This window comes from Myxocyprinus asiaticus, chromosome 9 (assembly GCF_019703515.2).
Source record: "Myxocyprinus asiaticus isolate MX2 ecotype Aquarium Trade chromosome 9, UBuf_Myxa_2, whole genome shotgun sequence".
Classification (NCBI taxonomy): domain Eukaryota; kingdom Metazoa; phylum Chordata; class Actinopteri; order Cypriniformes; family Catostomidae; genus Myxocyprinus; species Myxocyprinus asiaticus.
This window is the reverse complement of record NC_059352.1, coordinates 19,135,602-19,150,891: the sequence shown is the minus strand read 5'-3', so window position 1 is coordinate 19,150,891 and position 15,290 is coordinate 19,135,602. Positions and strand designations below refer to the sequence as shown.

Sequence of the window (15,290 nt, the reverse complement as noted above, 5' to 3'; positions counted from 1 at the left end):
CAAGTTGACCCTCCAGTATTTACAGCAGAAAAAGGTGAAGGTTCTGGAGTGGCCATCACAGTCTCCTGACCTTAATATCATCGAGCCACTCTGGGGAGATCTCAAACGTGTGGTTCATGCAAGACGACCAAAGACTTTGCATGACCTGGAGGCATTTTACCAAGACGTATGGGCAACTATACCACCTGCAAGAATTTGGGGCCTCATAGACAACTATTACAAAAGACTGCACACTGTCATTGATGCTAAAGGGGGCAATACACAGTATTAAGAACTAAGGGTATGCAGACTTTTGAACAGGGGTAATTTCATTTTTTTCTTTGTTGCCATGTTTTGTTTTATGATTGTGCCATTCTGTTATAACCTACAGTTGAATATGTATCCCATAAGAAATAAAAGAAATGTGTTTTGCCTGCTCACTCATGTTTTCTTTAAAAATGGTACATATATTACCAATTCTCCAAGGGTATGCAAACTTTTGAGCACAAATGTATAATTTTATAAAAGCACTTACTGTACATTAATACTCCTGTTAAAACTCATGTGTTATTTGAGCTGTAAATTTGTTTAAATCATCATATTGTCGTTTTAGGGTTTAAGTGTTTATGGCGTTACATCATCATGGCAACAAAGTTGTAAAATTGGATATAACTTAAAACAGAAAAGATTATCAAGTGATTTTATCACACTAAAATCATGTTAACGCATATTGTTTACATCTTGTGGCTACACTTTTACAACAGTGTGTATTTTAATGTTTACAGACTGACCCCATTTACTTCCATTGTAAGTGCCTCACTGTAACCCTTAGTAACTTTTTTTTTTTTTTTTTAAGAAAATAAGGAATGAGTCAAAATACATTTTTGTGGTAATCAACATTGTGCCACAAATGCTGTCAATTGAATATTCCTTTAAATACTTAAATTTAAAAAGTTTTTAAATAGAGAGGCATGAAACACTGCAGGACAATTCTTGTACTGCTTGACATGTCTTGTCAACTACCTACAGTATATTAAAATAATGTTTTTATTTTCAGGATTAACATGGGTCAAGGTATAGACATCAAGAATCTCAGCTCCAGATCAATTCTCACAGTGAAAAACATAACACAGGATCGCTATGGTAACTACACCTGTGTGGCTGTCAACAGGTTGGGAACAGCCAATGCCAGTGTGCCTCTGATTCGTAAGTAACAAGAATTACTCTCCCCTGACTTACTCTTGTTGTGATGGGAGTTGCTTTTTCACATGTGCTGTTACAGTTTGCACGAAACTCCTCCTGAGAAAATACAGCATTTAATGCATATGTTCTGGTAAAAGAGAGAAAAGATGGTGTTCAAATATGTAATTGTTTTGGAGACTGAAGTTTCCGGTGAATTATTTCAAAGAAATATCCTACTTAAAATGAGATGAGCAGCCTATTTGATATGATCAGTGGTCGATTTGTAAAATATTTTTTTTATATAAATATTATGAATTATTGAGTCAAAAATATCAAGAAGTTTTCTCAGGGTTACACCACATGACTTGAACAAAATGTGTCTTTTCATAAAAATGTCAAAATAAATATCAGATATTTTTTTAAAACTTCACGCTCAGTCTTGAGGGTCTAAAGGTGTTCGCTTTGTTTTATGGTTTTTATGGTCAACATAACAAAGTGGCTACCTATTTTTTTAAGCATTTTTAATTTAATAGATCTGGACAAAAATGAGTGTCACATCACTGACCCTTAGGACACATGGCCATAATATGCACCCATTACCCTCTGTAATTTTATTTTATGATGAATCTTGTGAAAAGAATCATGAAATGTTATGATCATGAAAAGTTGTTTTTTTTCTAGATCTCTCACCCACTGTCTCAGATTTTTTTTCTACTCCAATAACTGAACTAGTAAAGGAAGTTTGGCTGTTTCTATGAAGGATGGTTTAACAGTGGTGTAAAAAAGTTGTTCTACACACAAAAGCGTTTTATGGGTGAAACCCTGAAAATTGTTTGAATAAAAATTATGTAGTGTAAATGTACATTCGTCATAGCAATATCTTCTGTCTTCTTTTTAAAGAAAGACTAAATATTTCCTGTAACTGTTCTCTTTGCCATTTTTGAAAGTGCACGAAATGTTTGCAAACTTGCATTACCTTCAGTGGCGTAAGTTTTATGTGAACACTAGGAAGGACAAGTTGCTAAACTCCAACATACCTGTTTGCCAGTCTTTTCAGAAAAACGGTGTCTTTTCACAATGGAGAGAGAGCTCGCGCGCTCAAGGTTGACAGATTGCATGACTAAAGTGTCTCCCTGGCAGAATTTATAACTGTACAAGTGTCAAGATCTAATTGGGGGATTTCACTAATAGAAATCCTGCAACCTAACACATGTCGAAATCTAATTCTGACCAGTTAATCGCCCTTATTTAAAGTCTCTTATTTATCAAACGTAAAAAAAATTATATTTTACTTGCATGATTAGTTCTGAGTAATACTTGACACCCTTGATCTAAAGGGAATGGTAAGGGGGGATGGTGGTTTTACAAGGGGGATGCTTTTTGGTATTTCTTGCAACAAACGGGATGGCATCCCCTCGCATCTCCCCTCAACTCGAGCACTGGAAATGCTTAGTGTTTTTTTTATTCTGCAGTCCTAGAGTCAATGATAATAAAACTGTGTGGGCTAACAAGATAAACAAATGAGAAAATTTTTTATAGTCTTAAAGTGGCAGATGGAAAAGTTGAGTCTCCTGCTTTGAAATGAAGCACATCAAAGGCTCAGTTGAGATGAAAATTCTGGTATCTTTTCACATTCTACTGAAGACTGACATTCTGCGATGCAAGAAAACCCAGAATAAACCCCACCAAGCTGCATCTACTTCTGTCTCCAGAGCTACTTTGTACTTCTCATTTTCTTGATCACTAATGAAAAGAAAACCAACCCTACTGTCCTCCTAATGAGAAATGGCAAGCACTTCCTGCAAAACACACACAAACCACATCTGTACAGATTGCAAATACAAGAGCAGGTCATCATTGCCAGTGCAGTGACTAAATTGTTTTTATAATATCGGTCAATAAGTATTGATGAAGTAAAGGTGAACTCAGGGACGCATTCATATTTAATGAAGAACCTCAACCTCAGAGACAAGGTTTGGCATACTAATCAAAAAGTGCAGTTTTATTTTTTTACCCTCAGCATGAAGAAACCCATCAATTTGCTCTGTTTTTAGCCCAGTGTATGATTTTATACCTTGTATTTATTGAATGTTTTTCTTAGTGATACTGTCTAGATCAGTGGTTCCCAACCCTGTTCCTGGAGGCCCCCCAGCACTGCACATTTTGGATATCTCCCTAATCAAACACACCTGATTCAGCTCAATAGCTCGTTAGAGACTTCATGACCTGAATTGGCTGTGTCAGATAAGGGAGATATGCAAAATGTGCAGTGTTGGGGGGCCTCCAGGAACAGGGTTGGGAACCACTGGTCTAGATTATTCCCAAAAATGTGTTTGTTTCTGCATGCCAGACACTTCCATAGCCAACCAATTTAGTCACAAATTTAAAGGGGTTGTTCTCCCCAAAATGAAAATCTACTCACCCTCATGCAGAATGTCTGAGCTGCATTCTTCTATACAGTGAAAGTGAATGATGACCAGAAGCTGTCAAGCTCCAAAAAGAAAGCATCTTTTATAGTAGTATTTATTATTTGTGCACTATATTCCAAGTCTTCTGAAGACATATGATAGGTTTATTCACTTTCATTGTGTACAAAAGAGCTGCCTGAACATTCTTTTACAAATAACTCCTTTTGTTTCCATAAAAGAAATAAAGTCATATGGGTTTCTAAAGACACAAGGATGAATAAGTAATGACAGAATGTTCATTTTTGGGTGAACTTTTCCTTTAAATTCCTTTCCCTAATGTTGGCCAACATCAAGGTGATTGAGTACTTTGGCATCTGCAAAGAATATTTAGCATAGTGAAATCCTCTTATCATGGTGTGCTGCCATTCTACGTCCTCTGTGACAAGGTGAAAGTGAAGTGGTGTAAAGGCCATTATGTCATTTCATTTGGAAGTTTAGATGGAACTTGGTTTGTCAGGATTCATTGTTTTTGGACAAAAAAAAGGAATTGATTGTGAATGACTTACAGGTAAGACAGGTAAGCATTTGTTAACTGAACCTTCAAAAGAGGCATTTTTAGCAACACTATCTACACTGGCCCAACATTGCCACTAAAACTGAGGTAGCTAGCATACTTGTCACAACAACTCAACTTTTATTGGACTGAATGTTTAATTCCTCATTATTTTATGCTTTTCATAAATTGCTTGTTTGAATGTAATTCTTAAGGGCAGAATTAGTACGTTAACTGATATTATACTTAAGAGATTAAATTTTGATTAAGAAAAAAGTGCACTTTCATGAAACGTTGGCGTTGGCATGCTCTCTGCTAATGATGTTACAGTTAGATACACACAGAGATCGAACCACATGTTTAAAACTGCATTATTTAAGCCTTACCAATTACCAAATGACCCCAATATAGCTAATGGCCTTGGCTTGGATAGTCAGAGACAGATTCTCTTCTGTAGAAAATGCATGTCAAAGCAATGCACTCAGTCAGTCTTTGTTTTGCCCAGGCAAAGAGCTTTCAGTGGGAGTCCATTAGTGCGTAAGATATTAACTTTCAAGGATGTTAACATATTAGCAATTTAGGATAACAGAAAATACTCTCAAAGAATGTTACTTTTTAGTGCATACAGCTGGGACGAAAGATTGAATATGTATATAGACTGCTGAAAAACTGCTTAAACCAGTCTAAGCTGGTTAGCTGGTCTTAGCTGGTCTCTTAGGTCTGGACAGGCTGGTCTTCTTGCTGGTTTTAGAGGGGTTTTGGATACTTTTCATTTGGTCATGCTGGTAGTCCAGCTTTAGGAGACCAGCTTGGCCAGGCTTGGAGACCAGCTAGACTATCTTAAGCTAGCTAACCAACCAGCTCAGGCTGGTTTAAAGGGACAGTACACCCAAAAATGAAAATTCTCTTATCATTTACTCACCCTCATGCCACCCCAGAACTATAAAGGACCAAAAAGCACATAAAAGCAGCATAAAAGTAATCCACATGACTCCAGTGGTTAAATTGTGATATGATAGGTGTGGGAGAGAAACAGATCACTATTTAAGTCCTTTTTTACTATAAATGTCTACTTTATATACAGTAGATATAGATATAGATTTAACCACTGGAATCATGTGGATTACTTTTATGTTGCCTTTAAGTACTTTTTGGACCTTCAAATTTCTGGCCACCATTCACTTGAATTGAATGGACCTACAGAGCTGAGATATTCTTCAAAAAAATCTTTGTTTGTGTTTAGCAGAAGAAAGAAAGTCATACTTATCTGGTAAATAATAAATAATGAGAGAATTTGAATTTGTAGGTGAATTTTCCTTTAAGCTATTTTTCTTTTCCCTTTTTTTGTTTTGTTTTTTTGGACCGAACATCAACCATTGGTCACCCCCTTAATACTTTTTCGTGGCAAATTCTTGTAGTTTTTTTGTAGTATTTTGCCTTCAATGTGCACACATTTTCTGAGAAAATGCAACAATGGAACTTGCAGTTTGAGGTAATAATTGTCAAGCAGTCATTGCGTCTCTTTCACTCTTTTGTTTAATTTTTTTAAACCTTCCTTAACATTGTCTGCTTTCTCACCATACACCAACAAGTGAGCATGAGTTACACTGAACAGGCAACGTTCCTTTAGAAAACAGCACTTGCAGACAGTGGTCAAAAGGTGATCTGTGTTAGACACCATTTGATGCAACTAGATGTTATTTTAGTGACTTTTAAATGGGTGATGCATTGCACATGTGGTAATAATGCTCTTTTAGAGTAACTTGACATTTACGTGACTCCTTTTCTTTAATATTTCTTCATTACTCACTGTCATCTCATTTGATTGGACTTTGTGTCCTTTACTATGGATCTGAGGTTTTTAAATTTTTTTGTTAATGTGGGTGGAGAACTAGGCGGTTAACTTGCTATCTGTGTAATAAGCTATCTGTGTGGAGAATGTAACAGGAGAATGTAAATGTGTTAAAGGAATACTTCACCCAAAAATGAAAATTCTCTAATTTACTTACCCTCATGTCATCACAGGTGTGTATGACTTTCTTTCTTTCAGAAATTTTTAGAAGAATATTTCTGCTTTGTAGGTCCTCACAATGCAAGTGAATGAGTACCAAAAATGTGAAGCTCCTAAAGGACATAAATGCAGCATAAAAGTAATCCATATGACACCAGTGGTTAAATCCATATCTCCAGAAGTGATATGATAGGTGTGGGTGAGAAACAGATCAATATTTAAGTTATTGTTTTACTATCAATATCCACTTTCACTTTAACATTCTTCTTCTTTTGTTTTGGTGATTCACATTCTTCATGCATATCTCCACCTACTGGACAGGGAGGAGAATTTATTGTAAAAAAGGAATTAAATATTGATCTGTTTCTCACTCACATCTATCATAGCGCTTCTGAAGACATGGATTTAACCACTGGAGTTGTATGGATTACTTTTATGCTGCCTTTATGTGCTTTTTGGACCTTCAAAATTTTGGTGCCCATTCACTTGCATTTTGAGGACCTGCAGAGCTGAAATATTCTTCTAAAAATCTTTGTTTATGTTCAGTTGAAGAAAGAAAGCCATACACATCTGGGATGGCATGAGGGTGAGTAAATGATGAGAGAATTTTCATTTTTGGGTGAACTATTCCTTTAACATGGCCTAGCTTTTTCCTGTTAGGACAAGCATAGTTGCAAGTTTGTATGTGTGAGGGAAATGCACGTCTCGCACATTGTCTCAAGCAAGGTACATTGCGAACTTGGTACGTTTGCTTGTCTGAGCTTTTCTGCAACTTAAAACCTCCCTTTTGCATTTTGCTGTCCCAACTATAAGACATTGCTTGAGGAGCAAAGATTTTGTTGTCCCTAATTGGCTGATTTCCTCTGCTCTGTATTCCAAGCTATCTTTCCCCACTCATTTTTGCTTATAGCACAGTGCAGGCTTTGCTGAATAATCTCCACCAACCTGTTATTGCAGTGAGCACAGAATAGAGTGGGAACACTCCAGAATAGCCCCAAAGAAACTCTCATCCTCCCTGATAAAGCCTCCACATCTTTGGCAGGCACCAGCTAATGGAAGCCTTGTTCATTTGCCATGCCTATCAATCACAACCTCGGTGTCATCTTTTCATATATCGTCTTTTCTTGTCATCCTGGTTTCCCTTCTCTTAGTGCTCTTGCCGAGTTGTGTGGGATGTTGTTGTTGTGGTTACCATACCGTGACCCTGTCTGAGTCATTGGGTGGAGACATAAAAGAAGGGATGAAATGGAAGGTGAACTGGAACAGAAGATATGATGTCAATTTATTCTCATGAATATCGTTTTTCTCCAGGCTAGGAAGCTCTTGCATTAATCTTACCGTTCAGCCAACCCTCCTGATCCAATTCTTATTTCCCCATCAATCATATATCAGGTTGCTTTCCCCTTGAGCATCTCCAAATGCACTGTAAAGAACTGCCCGATACAGATTGTGCACAATTTTATGCTGATACATTAAAATGCTGCGTTAAGTGCACATGGTTTAAGAATCTGATTAGCTAGTATATGCATCGTAAAATTCCTGTTCTTTAAAACAAAACAAACTGGCACAAATAGACACAAATAGACACAAATAATGAAGTCTCAAGTAGCCAGAATTTTCGATACTGCATAACATCTGGTCCACATTGCAGCATGCTCTGGCCAAGAATTGCCTTAATTTTACAGCATTTCTTAATCTTGGTTAATGTTATTGTCAACATATAGTAATACTGTATATTTTTAAAATCAAAGGTATATGTTAACATTAGTTAAAGCACTATGAATTAACATGAGCTAACAATGAACAATTGTAGATTTATCAACTAATGTTAGCAAAGATTAATTAATGCTGTAAAAATTATATTGTTGATTGTTAGTTCATGATTCCCAATGCATTAACTAATGTTAACAAATGGAACCTTATTCTAAAGTGTTACCAGTTTGTTTTGTTTTCATGTGTCGTATAGGGACAGGTTTATCTGAAATATATTATAGACCAGCAGGGGAAAATGTATTTATATTTATATAATGACTTATCTCTGCAAACGATTGTACAGAAAACACTCACAAAATAGCCGAAAATGTATGTAGACCATGCGTTCAGAATTTCTGCTTGTCCAAAAGTAGTGGGTACTGACTATTTTACAGGCATTGTTCAGAAAACAAAGTAGAGTATACAGTTCTGCTCAGTGATATAGAGTTAATTTGCTAAGGTGCCTCAAACAAAACTCTTGAATATCTTAGGATTTGTTGCTTGCAAAATTTGTCAAATCCAGTGATAAGTTCTTCCTCACAAGCCTTCATTGTATTAGCCAAGTTCTTTGTTTCCGGGTGGACTGATAAAAAAAAATACAATAAAAAAAAAATAATAAAACAGTAGAGAGATTTATATCATGCTTTTTTGTTTGGGTTGCATTTTGTTGTCTTCATTTGCGGTGGTTTTGAAACCCTAATAAAATTCAGTCCAGTGCTGTGAAAAGACAGCTGAACAGATGGACTGACATTTGTCTTTCTCATTTACTTTTATCTTGTATTACAACAGTCATCATTTTGGCACAGTAAGGTCTTAAAGGGTGCTGCCTCGCTGTTTTTACATTCCCTGAATATACAGTGTGTAGAAGGTCCTTGAAAAATAGGGTCTTTGTGATGCAGGGAGACTGTTTCATCTATAAAACACTTCCTGTCCAATCATTAACCAAGAAGATGGTTAGAACCGCCTGGAGAAATAGGCAATCCTTGCGATGAGTCTGACCATGCATGAAAGATAGAAGGTGCAGCCATTCAAGGATGCAGCCAAAGGTTTCTCTCAATCAGTATATCTGCAATTGTACTTCTAAAGATTAGAGAAAATTAGCCTATTCAAATCATTAATTTTGACCTTTCAAGTTTTGAAATCCATCGTTAAGAGGATCGATGTCTCGTTATAATGCAACATTCTTAAAGTGATCTGACAATGCACAGCAGATACTGTAGCACTCCTCTCATATCTTTGCAATCTAATGTATGTTTCTGTGAATTGTATAGGAGCTAGACATTTTCTCTGGTTGTGCCTTGCAAAGGAAAAACAAGATATTATTGTAGAATTAAATGCAATTCCACTCAACATAATATGTTTTTCTTGCAAGTGAGAATAGAGGTTGTCCAGCAAACTCATCAATCGGCTTTTATGTGAATGCTATGTTGGGTACTCCATTTTGCACTTTACAGTACCTGAATATTACATGCCATGCAATACTGTAATATTAGTGTTCATCCTTTATCAAAAAGAGGAAAGAGAAGTCTTTTCAGGGCTGCATGAAGAACAAAGAGTATCTTATGATATAATGTGCAACATGATCTCAGTTTCAGAAACACTGTAGTTTGGCAAGAGTTGGAATTCTTGATGGGCTGGAACTGTAATGTGGGCCAAATTTACTAAGAATGAGCAGTATATTTGTTATAAAACTGATGGAGCCACATGTTTATGTCCGATTACTTAAGATCAACAAATTGGTCTGTATTGTAAAGGGAAAACAAGTAATGGCTTGAACTTTCTTGCTGGTACATAGTAGGCCTGGGTGATTTATCCAATATCTATAATATATTCAATACTATTTTGTTGGTGATATAAAAGTAACCAATTTGTGGATGTGATTTTGATGTTTTTTATTTGGCCATTAAGTTTCCTAAAGACAGTGGCATTAACCTAGTTTCGTGCCCACTCTATGTGAGCAGAGGTTGCTCTAGAAAAAATTTCTAGTTGTACAAATTCCACCATGGTCTATTTTTATCCATCATACTTTTTTTTAATTTCATAAGGACTAGGGCTACATTCAGGGGCGTAGTGTCCATTATTATGGTATATACTGTACATGACAGTGGGTAAAGTATATAATATATTTTTGACTCCACAAGCAAGTGTGGTAAAGGGTTCAAGGGTGAAAGTTCTACCTGTCAATCAACCGGCCCAGATAGCATATGTGCGGTACTGTCGTAATGCTAGTTGACTGTTACGCTCTCTCCGTAAATCTCAGTAAATAAAATAATCTCTGACAGCGTGTCCCTGTCAGTGATAAAATGATGGAGAATGGAGCTCTTAGTGCTATTTGATGTAAAAAACAAGCCCAGATGGAACTTGTGATAGAAATCATTATTGTTCAGTCTGAGGCGCATTTTAATTACCATAACAGCACACCAAATCTTAACTATCACCAAAACCCAGAATAAGAAGTTTTTGTCTGTAAGCGCTTTTCATGGTGAGTTCAAAGCGGACACTCTGACACTAATCATGAAGGCAGCTTCATGATTGCTGTAACAAAGCGAATAGCCACAGTCTACTGGCAGATTAATCTTTATACTGTGAAAGGCTTTGTTTGGAATATGTTAATAAAGCATTATATTGTAACATATTGTTTTGTTTTTCTTTCCTAAGATGGAAAAAATGCATTTTGACCAAAAAAGCAGTGTATATAGTGGCAAATTTCAGCACTTTCAAAATCTGCGATTAATCACTATTAACTACAAAAAATGATGCAATTAATCGCAATTTTTTAAAAAAAAATCGATTGATCACTAATTTAAAAATTAATCACTAATTAAAATATATGCTATTTGGAGTCTTCTGTGTTTTGCAGTATTAATATTTAATAACATTTTATTAATTATTTCACTAAATAACATTTGACTATTGAAATTCCTGAAAATGAACATATCTTACTATTATTATTATTGTTGTTATTAGTGTTATTAAAATTATTATTATTATCAGGGATGTTGAGTTATGATTAATGCTACCCTTGAATGAGTCTGTGCCCACATGGGTCATCCCAGTCAAAAAAGTCTGGATATGCCACTGAATACAGATTATAAACCCTTATTCATTAAACAATATATACACGTATACTGTATATAGGTAAAGATTACTGTTTATTACTATGCATTGTTAAAATGGGGTGCATAAATAAAAATGAAAAAATATAATTATTATACTTTGCCCTTTTTAACATACCTTTTTTTTTTTTTTTTACCAACATTTTACAAGATTGTATTTCTTGCTTTAACCATTTTGTACCATCTGGTTCCTTTTTAAGCCTTTTTTTTTTTTTTTTTTTTTTTTAAGAACAAATACCTATATATCGAGATCTATATAGAATTTCATCAAAAGGCTGAAAAATATGGCCCAGCCCTAGTACATAGATATACAAACCCAAAATATATGCAATGTGTCATATGTATATGTATGAATCAAAAACATTTGTGCAAAAATAAAATTGTACTTGCCTTTCAAGGGATTTTTTATTAAATCTCTACAAAACCGTGTTTGTTCATAATCTCACAATACAACTTTCCGCAGAGTGCTTTTGCCTCCTTACCTTAATCTTATTTTATACCCTCTCTTATAAATTCTGATTCACAGTGAAATCTCAGTTTATTCCCAAAGCATGCAGCACAGTCAGTGGTGATGATTACCACAGGTTGCATGTCTGTATGCTTAACATGAACATCAGCTGAAAGCGGTAACACACACACCTGTGTTTTTTTTTTTTTTTTTTTTTCTTCCACACACACACATATAAACTCTCAACCCTGCCCTTGAACCTGTGAGCAGTAATGATCTGAAATGTCTCTAGATGCTGTGATTTCAAGTCTAGGGCTCTCAATTTAGCAAAGAGCTTGCCAGAGAGAAGCTTCTGCTGAGGTCATTACTTCCCCTAATCACAAAGGCTCTGTTACTGTACAGAGTCACTGTAATTTTGATCTGAACAATAAAAGAGAAAAAACACCCTGGCTTATTTTTCTTTGTTCAGTTGTGCTGTGCTGTGCTGTCACAAAGGATGCTGGCATGGAGGGATAATTTTTTTTTTTTTTTGACAAATGTCCAGATGGTTTGATTGTGGTATGAGTCATTTTTAAATCTTTTATTAAATGAAAAACCAACGTTTGTCTCACAACCACTGTTGTTTTCTTAAAGCTAAGCAGAAGAAATATAGATGCTTTTTTCTCAATTGATCAGTTGACTCATTACGGCTAATGTGTATGAAGAGCTTTACTAAAAAGGAAATAGATGAGACCGGGGCAAGTTGTCACATTTTTTAATCAAGTGATTATTTCTGTTTCTCAGGGTTCAAAAAGTGTATTCATGAATAGGCAAAACCCTAAAGTTCTTTGAACATATTCACCATTATTGCAAAAAAAAAACAAACAAACAAAAAAAACAAAAAAAAAAAAAAAAAACAGATACATTATGACTTATGGGGTAAGTTTTCACAATGGGAACCTGCCATTAAATTCCCTCTTATTGGCTTTTAAGCAAATATAAACAGTAAAACAACAATGACTCACTAAACAATTCATGAATCAGCAAAAAATTATAATGCATAACATGCAGAAATATCAGAATATTGTGTTCAATTATTTACCCAAGTGCTATTACAAAAATATGATTGGAATTGGAATTATGGTTTTGAGTATGGAATTCACAAAAAATAATCGGATTTACGTTAGTTTAGTATGTTCTAAACCTAACATTCAAAAACACTGCCTCTGTGTAATTGGACTTTTGAATACAATTTCTGAGATGTAGCCTTTGCGACAACTTCCCTGTGTGAAAACTAGGCCCGGTCTCCTCCGTATCAGCAGATGGAATGCTTTTAAATGTAAAGACAGAGGTGTCTTTGTATATCTCACCCAGATCTAGACGTATCCCCACAAGTAAAGTTTTAATTACCATCATTTAAGTAACTCACTGGAAAATATCGAGCCTATGAGATTAAAAAATGAATTGACATTAAAGTCCTACTTTTAACATTTCCAAAAAAGGGAGCTAGGGCAACTGAGAGAGTATGATATATATTAATAATATGAAAACTTTATTACATCATCATGATTAAACGACTTTCTGCTAGGTGCAAATTTGATTTCATGTGTTAATTGAGCTGAGTTTCATTTTGGTCCGTTGAATTGAGTGATGCTCAGAAGCTTCTAATTTGGAGTATCAAAGATCAGCGATTATAATATGATTTGAAATTGACTCAGTCAGAACCCCTCTGAACATAAAAACCTAACAAAACCTGATTGAACATTACATTTTGATCAAAAGGATCAAATCTCAACAGGGATTAATTTTATTTTGAGGTTTAAAGGGCCCTTTTATTGCTCATGACCGCAGAAGCAGAGGAACGTCGGAAGTTTTACACCCCTTTCTCCAGTCTTTGCATGTTTTTGTTCTCTTTTCGTTCTTTTTTGTCTTCGTTATGTTAATAATATATAAATGTCCTTTTTTCCTTCTTCCCTTCTTTTCCTGTAGCTATTATTGAATCCACAACAACTAGTGCTGTCTCAAGTCCAGGTCAGTATGTGTCACACGCTGTACGCAGCTCAGTAAGGGATCCGAAATGCTACACTAACCAAAAATTACCTCTTCCTCATTGCAATTTCTACTTCTCTCGATTGGCCAGGATGCCTGCTGGCATACAGCTTTATGTGTTGTCACTTATTTTAATTTATTTTAAGGGCTGTCAATTTAACATGTTAATTTGCCACAATTAAAAAAAAAGAGATTTAAAAAATAATCAAAATTTACACAAATAAACGATTCATGCCCCCTGACCCCTAACAAGACATTTGCCTACCATTGGAGCAATTCATGCTTGAAGTGCCACCTAAATGCAAAGCATATTTTTTTATTTTTCTCTAAAATACCTGGAGAGAGCTAGGCGTTAGCATCCCCATTCATCACTATGGAAGTGCTAAGCTAGTGTAAGTTTCCCCGAAAGTACGTGAAATGGCAAAATGATCATACGGGATGTCGACTTACTGCCGACTCACTGACAAGCGCCATCTCCTATCAGACATCTTTACATGGGCTCCAGCATATTTACCTTCCCTTGTGGCATGACTGGAAGCACGTTGCGTCAGCAGCGTGGGAGACCTGGGTTCAGATACTGTGTTGAAACCAGGAAGTAATTGTGTTTGCATAATCAGTGACAAACACAATTCGGAGGTTGCATTTTCCCGTCTTACATTTTTATACCACTGATGGTTAGGTCTAGGTTTAGGTTTGGGGTCTGGGGGATACAGTTTATAAAATATGCATTCCTCTTCACTGTATTACATCCTGTACAGCTGAAAACAACTCACTTCACAACTCGCTTTTGGCACCCCTCTGTGGACATTACACCCAGAAAATGGAGCTTACATGGACCCATATGCCCAACAGCACTTACCGCTTTGGCCACTGGGGGCAGTGTTTTTAATTTCGGTAAGCACAAACCGATTAAAAAAAAAACAATCAGAAATTTCTGATTTCACTTTGAGATAAGTCTGTAAATAAAGGCTGACATCTTTGCTCATGGGTACTCAGTTCTGGGATCGGGCATCTCGTGACCCTAACCCTCATCAATGGGAACAGATAGGGAAACATATAAGTCCATGCTTTTAAAAGCCCTTCAAAAATAATCTGTCACTGGATAAAGATGTACTATAATGTAAAGAAATAATTTCATGTGGAATGTTTAATGGAATATTTCGTCATATAACACAACAATTTCTGAATGACTGTCAATGGATAAACAGCAGTGTAGTGTAGGTCCAGCAGGGGCTAACAGCGACACGCTTTACCAACTAATTCCTGACCCCCTGAAAATGCGACCCTCATGGTGTGAGATGCAGCATGACATGACCCAACAACCAAAGACACCCATCGATAACGTATACTTAAACAAACAATTAAACAAAAACACAAGGAATGCATGAATGCATCCACCGTGAATGATCTAAGGCCAAAAACATACTTTACGCAAGTACACAAATGCAGACACAAGCACTTGGCCAATGCATTGGTCTAGTTGAACATATTTAACATGCATTTTGCGTTATTGCAGAGGTAACAAACTGCAGTGCTTAAGCGGCCAATAGAATTATTTTAAAGTATCTACTTTTAACTCGGATATGTTATTATTCAGGTGTACTGTATAGTATTGGCCAATGATAGGCTTAAATTCAATGGTATGGAAAGAAAACAAACAATATAGGCTTTTGACTAAAGCCAATTTAAGTTCGGTCTACTTAATGCTCAATTCCCAATTATTCATCTGTCAGAGTAATGTAATGTCTTTAAGTTATCTTCATTTGGGGGCTTTTCTCAGCAAATATTGAGTTATGCCATTAGTTCTATTAAT

At 35.8% G+C, this 15,290-nt stretch overlaps 1 protein-coding gene across 4 annotated transcripts in view; it reads left to right on the top strand.

Moving 5' to 3' along the window:
- Positions 1–15,290, top strand: part of negr1 (neuronal growth regulator 1) — a 308,138-nt gene that overhangs the window by 178,435 nt on the left and 114,413 nt on the right. For 2 of the 4 annotated variants that reach the window (XM_051705952.1, XM_051705951.1), the window contains exons 6-7: positions 1,037–1,185; positions 13,418–13,459. In XM_051705952.1, coding sequence (XP_051561912.1) covers positions 1,037–1,185; positions 13,418–13,459 — 191 coding nt within the window. The remainder of the gene's footprint in view (positions 1–1,036; positions 1,186–13,417; positions 13,460–15,290) is intronic. The other 2 variants (XM_051705954.1, XM_051705953.1) reach the window with 1 other exon arrangement.